This window comes from Aptenodytes patagonicus, chromosome W, assembly GCF_965638725.1.
Source record: "Aptenodytes patagonicus chromosome W, bAptPat1.pri.cur, whole genome shotgun sequence".
In the NCBI taxonomy this organism is placed as follows: Eukaryota; Metazoa; Chordata; class Aves; order Sphenisciformes; family Spheniscidae; genus Aptenodytes; species Aptenodytes patagonicus.
The window spans coordinates 23,650,682-23,658,127 of NC_134981.1; the positions used below are offsets into that span (position 1 = coordinate 23,650,682).

At 44.9% G+C, this 7,446-nt stretch overlaps 1 protein-coding gene across 1 annotated transcript; it reads left to right on the forward strand.

Annotated features, from left to right (window-relative positions):
• Positions 1-250: 250 nt before the first annotated feature.
• On the forward strand, positions 251-2,691 carry LOC143171912 (growth arrest-specific protein 1-like). The gene has a single exon (XM_076361093.1). The coding sequence runs from the start codon at positions 251-253 to the stop codon at positions 1,229-1,231; it is 981 nt and encodes a 326-aa protein (XP_076217208.1). The 3' UTR covers positions 1,232-2,691.
• Positions 2,692-7,446: the final 4,755 nt, after the last annotated feature.

Below are 7,446 nucleotides of genomic sequence, written 5' to 3' on the forward strand. Positions count from 1 at the left end.
CTTCGCCGCCTCGCCAAGTCGGGAGCAACGGGTGGGGGTCACGGGCCTGCTTCGTACCACGGTCGCGCTGGTTTCAGCTCCCGGGGGCTGGAGGGGTCCGGAGCCCGCGCGGATGGATTGATGCGAGGAGACCTCATGCGCGTGGTTGGCAGTTTTGCAAACTTTTCCACGGGAGGCAACTCTTTCTCCTCCTCGTCTACCAGTGCCTCTGCCCGGGACCCTGCGGCAGCAGCAGCCGCCGCCGCCTGCGATGGTGGCCCGCTCACCCGGTCGGTACGGAGGCGGCGGGCGTCTCTGGCCGCGTCCTGCCGCCTGGCTGTGGCTGGCGGCAGCACTGGGCGCCGTGTGGCCGCCATGGGGCTCGCTGGTGCAGGGCCGGCGGCTGATCTGCTGGCAGGCGGTACTGCAGTGTCAAGGGGAGTCCGAGTGCAGCTACGCTTACAACCTGTACGCCGAGGCGTGCGCCCCAGTGCTCCTGCAGCAGCAGCCGGCGAAAGGCAGTGAGGAAGGGCCGGCGGCCGCTGCAGACTCTGTCACCTCCTCCAGGTGGCGTTGCCCCAGCCACTGCATCGCGGCCCTCATCCAGCTCAACCACACCCAGCACGGCCCAGCCTTGGAGGACTGCGACTGCGCGCAAGATGAAACCTGCCGCGCCGCCAAGCGCGCCATCGAGCCCTGCTTGCCCCGCACCAGCAGCCCGGCGGCGGGCAGCCCCGGACGTGGTCCCGGGACAGGCGGCCCTGGAGTCATGGGCTGCACAGAGGCGCGGCGGCACTGCGACTGGGACAGCCGGTGCAGCGTGGCGCTCAGCCGCTACATGACCTACTGCGGGAAACTATTCAACGGGCTGCGCTGCACGCCGGAGTGCCGCGCCGTCATCGAGGACATGCTGGACGTTCCCAAGGCCGCGCTGCTCAACGACTGCGTGTGCGACGGACTGGAGCGGCCCATCTGTGAGTCGGTCAAGGAAAACATGGCTCGCCTCTGCTTCGGCGCGGATATGGGCAACAACGGCGCTGGCAGCAGCGATGGCTCGGACGGGGGGCTGGAAGAGTACTACGATGAGGATTACGAGGAGTACCCAAGCCAGAAGGGGAAGGGCGACCAAGAGGACAATACGGGCTCCGAGCCCGGCTTCCCCATGCAGACAGATAGCGCCGGCCGGACCGCCGGCGCTGCCTGGGCTCTTCTGGCCTCCATCTTATTGCCGCTGCTGGCGCGGCTCCAGTGATCCCGCCTCCTTCCCCTCCTCCGCCGTCATTTTCGTCCTCCATTCGCTTCAGGGTTCTCCGCATCTGGCGTCTCGCTGGGCTTCTTCTCACCTTTTCCCTTACGCTCAGAAACATGGGGGGGGCTCTGGCAGCTCCGGCGGGGGGAGGCCTGAGGGCGGATGGTCCTTCAGAACGAAATGTTAATAAACACTTTGACCGTTAATTTGAGCACCGTCCCCCTATGCTCCCTCCCTTCCATTCACCCAGACATCTCCCCGAATGTGGACGTTTTTCCCTTCTTCCTCTGTTGATCCCCACAACGCTGGTCTGGATGCTTTTTTTCGGCCTCATGTTGCCTCCCTGCCTCTCCCTCCCCCAAGAGCATTTTGATGGTGATGCTTTTAATTCGCTGTGGTCTTGCAAGCCAGCCGCTGTGGTGTTAGTGGGTGCTAAAACGATGGGGAGGGAGGTCTAGGACTGTGGTTTTTTTGTTTGTTTGTTTGTTTGTCTTTAGTGTGCACTATGCAATTTGTTCTACTGTGGCTTCTTGTTGGCAGCAAGCAGCTGAGCTTAAAAGACTGCTAGCGAACCACCACCACCAACCACTCCCAAAAAGAAAACAGAAATAATGATATGCTAATATTTGTAGGGGTTTTTTTTAGCATTTGACATGAAGGTTAGAAAGAGGTGAGCTATCCAAACGCTGCCAAAACTTGCCATACTGGTTAGTCAACAACTTGATTATAATTCAAGTATCACTATTCATGATACAGTGATGCCCAAAAGAGGGTTACACTGCATTTGCTTGTAATTAAATTTAGGAAAAAAACAGTTTGAATAAATTTGGTGGTTTACAGCACTCCCTCTTGCACACACAACTTCCCTATAACAAAAGCTTGCCAACAAATGTATCTTCCTCTTTAACCTAACAACAAAAAAATGCTGATTTTGTTCAGAATTGTTGGCTATACTGAACAACGCAACTTTTGTTTTAAAAGAGCTCTGCACTGCCATGTTTGAAAGACACTTAAACTCAAGAACATGTATGTACAAATATCCTGAAAAGTTATATTGCCTCTTGTCATATCAGGGTGCTGACCTCTGGTAAATCTTATATAAAAAATGTATTTAAAACTGGGATTTGTTACCAGTTGCTCTTTGTATATATAATTTTATAAATTGTATGTTTGGGGAATAATTTATTAAAAAAAAAAGTTTTAAATCCACATCCTATTTGCCAGATAATTGCATTTGCTATTCTTTTCTGGAAAGGTACAGATTTTATTTTATGTTTAGGGAGACCAGCAACAGTAATTCAGTGAAGTATCCTCTAGAACATCAAATGTACAGTGTATTTTATAGATTTTAAGTTAACTTTCTTATTTGGAGAGATTTTATGAATGTTGTAGAATTGTATAAATGCATTTCCAAGCTGCCAAGATGTAAAGTACTGCAAGAAGTAAATACAGCTTTGAAAGTACTACTTTAAGAGTGATTGATTTTATAATGCGTTGGCATGGTAACATGCCAGTGCCAGAAGTGTGTAAAACAATTCAAAGACACTGCTCCTATATGTAAGTAGAATTATCAGTGTGCCATGTTTTTTTCATGAAGTGGAAGCAAGTTGCTTTCTCTGACACTTAGAAATGCTCCTAATCATGCAAAGAAGTAAATGGTGAGAAATGCATCCATAGTGATAGCAAGTGTTTCAAACAAGTCTTTGTGCAGGCTGTGGTGCATGCTTCAAGTGGTTTGCATCAAAATGCATGAAAGTATGTCATTCAGCCTGCCTTCTCCCATAATGAAGAATGCAAAAGTAAACAACCTGGGGTGATCAGCAGTTACCAGATCTTGTAATATTGTTCTTAGGGGTTGTTTCCATCGCTGAAGCCTGGTTTGTTGCCAGAGACGCTGATCTACACTCAAACACACTTAGTTAAACAATTACATTACACTCTTAAACTGTGTCCAGTGCTGATACACTTGACCATGTAAATAGAAATGTTTGCAGTAGAAATAAACTCCAGCACTGGAAAATCTTTTAAACATTAACACAAAAGAGAGATCTGTCCTCTGGGGATTTGAGTTTGGACTGCGCTCACAAAAAAAACCTGCCCACAAATAAACTTTGACTGAAGGGGTGACAGATTAGCAAGATAGTGCCTTTTTCATCTTACCAGGTCTTGACAGAGGGCAAATCCACATCTCTCTGTTGTATATATCAACCAAATTAGAAATTCCTGCTTCTGGGATTAGCTATTTCAGTGATAGATTATTTTATTATTTCTTTAGGGTATGAACTTGATTGGGTTGCCCAGAGGTACACGTACATAGATGCATGTGCACACTCACAAACCAACCCCCAAATACTTGTGGTACCAAACAAGTGTATGAGTATGGTGTGTGGCTATGATCTTAAGTTCGGTTTTAAAGTTATCTGAATGATCGAGTAAGCTTTTTGTTAAAACAAAACGGAAAATGTTGTTTCTTCAGGAAGAGAACAGAGTAGTTGGGTGAGACTTGTAAATAGAATCAGCTTTCTTTACAAAATGTGGAGTTTGCATCTTAAATATTTTCTCCAGTTCTTTAGGAGATGCTCGAAAGCATATTTTCAGTTTGTCAACACTTTGTACCCATGAGGACTATTTTAACTCATTTTTGATGAAAAATTAAGTCCCAGTAAAAAGTCTCTATTTTTCCTCAGCAAGGAGTAAAGACATTAGCACTAGAAAAGGACTGATAATTAACTGCTACAATAAACTCAAGACTTGATTTTACAGTCTCCTGTCAAAAGCATCTGCATGGAATAAATCAACACTGAGCACCACTAAGGAGGGAGGTGCTTCCTTCCCCACAGAAAGCTGATAATTTTAATTTAAATTATTGTACAACAAATACAGCTGAACTAATTCTGTCCTGTGAGCTCTTTCACATAAGGAAATAACTGTGAAATTAGTTGTGTTGTCAGAGTAAGCACAATTTCCAGGAAGAATGGCTGAATGTATTGGTATGAGTCCTAGCCTACAAAGCCTGTACAGATGTTGATGTCCATCAAATTTATATTTCTCTTGCTTGATTTTGAGATGAATGGAAATTCTCAAAATGTCAAGGGATGTAGGAAGGACAGCTTTAAATGAGGAAAAGACTTCACATTCTCTGACAGAGGGAGACTTCCCATAGGAAAGGAAGTTCTCATTTGTCTGGATATTAAAAGTGCTCCTTGCCAAGGTCCTGTCCAGCCAACCTCTTCCAGGGGAGCTGGAACTCTCTACCATTTCATGTAAAATAATCCAGTAAGATCTGTTTCCTTTTTATTCCTATTTGCCAGGTTTGAATTCTTGGTGACAGTTTATTTGTCTTTGGAGGCACTTCAGCACCGAATGTTTAAGTGACTGTGGGACAATGGTGGAAAACAAGGGGGGAGTTCATTGAACCAACAGTGACCATACAGTAAACAGAGGGAGATTCAAACTGCAGTGATCACCCAAGTGTACAGCAAAGCTTTTGTATGCAATCACAATGGACATAACATAAGGTGTCTGTTTATTTTTAACAAAATACTCCAATTTATAGAGGCAGGCATACATAACTTTCAAAATAAATATGAAATGAAGTCTTACAAGGAGGGAAGGTAAAGCTCTGGTTTGGCCAAGTCTTTTACAGTCACACTGGAAAGTATGATGGATTGTAGTTACAATCTCCTCCCCACTCCTTGTAAGAACTATTAGGGTACCAGATCTCTCACTGCCAGCATGCATGTATAATGAACGCCCTTGCATGTACAGAACATGAAGTCCCATCTCAATGCAATGCAAAACCATTCAGTATTAAATGATTACTTGCTTTTTTGTTTGTTTTCTTGTTTGTTTCAAGTACACTGGAGGGGGGTGGGAGGAATTCCAAAATAGCCAAGGTGCAGTAGTGGGACACAAAATCATCACCAGCTGAGTCATGGAATGCATTGCTTGAGTGACTGAGTTTGAGTTACATTGCATCTTCAATGCCACTAAAACAAATTCAAACCATTTAATCGATTTTGTTCCTGTCCCCAGTAATAATATCATAGAATGCCACAGTGTCTGTGATAACATACCCATTGCAAATCCCCAAGAAAAATAGGTAGGCTTGCAGCACAAAACTTTTTCAGATTGGAAGCCCAGTGCTTCTGTATGAGATTTCAAGTCTGTGATACAGATTTGTAAGCAGTAAAGTTGAATGTTACTGTATTTTACTTAAGGCATTGGCTGTGGTAGACAGCTGAAAGGGCTCATATTGACTGTCTGAATGACATAAGTAATGGGCTATTAGCAGAAATACTTTCTAAGACATCCATTTAATCAGTTTCTTAAATAACAGAATGATCTACTACAAAATAGCGGACTATATATTTTGTGCCACTATATTTTGGCACAAAGATGGTGATTCTCCCACTAGTAACCAGGGACTCTAAATAAATTATTTCAACAATGTTTTATTAAAGGAGGACAAGAGCCCTTGAGCTGCATTAATCCGGGAGAAGTCGAGTGGCACTTTTGTTATGGAAATGTTAAACATATAATAGTTCAGGCAAACAATGTGGAGCCATTTCATTCTCTCAGCCATGCTGAAACATCTTAAAGAGGAACTGTAGGGAAGGATGTGGCAAAGATTTACTTTCTGAGGAAGCTTTCAGATAATATTTTGGAATTTACCTCTAAAACTCAGGAAGTGCAAATGTAACTAAAGAGCATAAAAATGAAAAAATAAAGAGGGATGATTTATGTAGCTACTGCTAGTGATCAGCATTTGGTATCCAAAATCAAGATACTCATTGACAAAATTTTTTTTTTCATAAATTTATTATGAGACAGATATTATTGTAGACTTAATAAATGGAGCTGATGGGTGAAGAATGGCCATCAAAATGGAGGCTTTTGTTCCTTCTCTTCTCCCCAGCACCCGGTGGTGGAGGCAGCTCTCCCTGCTCACTCACACTCAGGCATCTACTCTGCTTTCCTGGCACCACCAGACACCCAGGGGTCTGCGCTGCCCACCCCTCCCCTCTGTGGCTCACATACCAGCCAGCCCCCTTACACTGCTAAATGCTGTCACAGGAGGCTTATGCTGTCATTGCTGAAGATGCCTTTTTCTCACAGGTCAGCGCCTCGTGCATTTGCACACACAAAACCATCCATGCACACACACAGTTTCTTGCATTAAAAGCAATAGCAACTCAAACAGGCACAACCTACCCCCACCCCCATATTCTTCCAGCTCCCTATCTTCATTCTGCATACAGGGAGAGAGAAGAACTTATTGCAACATGAGAAATGAATCACATTAGTATTTGGTCTGGCAGGTTGGGAACATGTGAATGGAAGAAAGACATGCAGAAGCAAAAAAGGAAGAATAATTTGCAAACCTACCTACTGATACTCTTGGTCAGTGATTTCCAATTCTCTTCATTTTTATTACCTTGAAAATTTACAGAGTAGGTATGGTATCTCTGAATTCAGGTATCTCTGAAGAGTAATTTAAACCTGATCTGTGGCTTGCTGATCTAATTTCTTTAAGGGACCGTATTGGGTCTGGCTGGGGTGGAGTTAGCTTTCCCCATAGCAGCCCTCATAGTGCTGTGCTCTGTATTTGTAGCTAGAACAGTGTTGATAACACACCGATGTGTTGGCTACTGCTGAGCAGTGCTCCCACAGCATCAAGGCTGTCTCTCCAACCCCCCCTGCCCACAAAGGCCAGTAGGCTGGGGGTGGGCAAGAGGAGGGGACATAGCCAGGACAGCTGACCCAAACTGTCCAAAGAGGTATTCCATACCATATGATGTCGTGCTCAGCAATAAAAGCTAAGAGAAAGGAGGAGGAGAGGGGGGCATTCGTTATTAAGGTGTTTGTCTTCTGAAGCTACTGCTACGCGTACTTCCTAGGAAGTGGCTGGACATCACCTGCTGATGAGAAGTAGAGAATAATTTTTTTTTGTTTCCTTTGCTTCCATGCGCAGCTTTTGCTTTTCTTAATTAAACTGCCTTTATCTCAACCCACGAGTTTTTCATCTTTTTTTTTCCCCCCGTCCCACTGAGGAGGGGAGTAATAGAGCAGCTTAGTAGGTACCTGGCGGCCAGCCAAGGTTAACCCACCACATCCTGAGAAATGCCCACAACCACAGACTGCAGTGGGCCACCAGTTGAAAACTATTCTATATATATTTTTAATAGCTCAAGATACGGAGTTATGACAGGAGATAA

Coding starts and splice junctions, on each gene's coding strand:
- LOC143171912 (XM_076361093.1), top strand. CDS start 251: ATGGTGGCCCGCTCACCCGGTCGGTACGGAGGCGGCGGGCGTCTCTGG.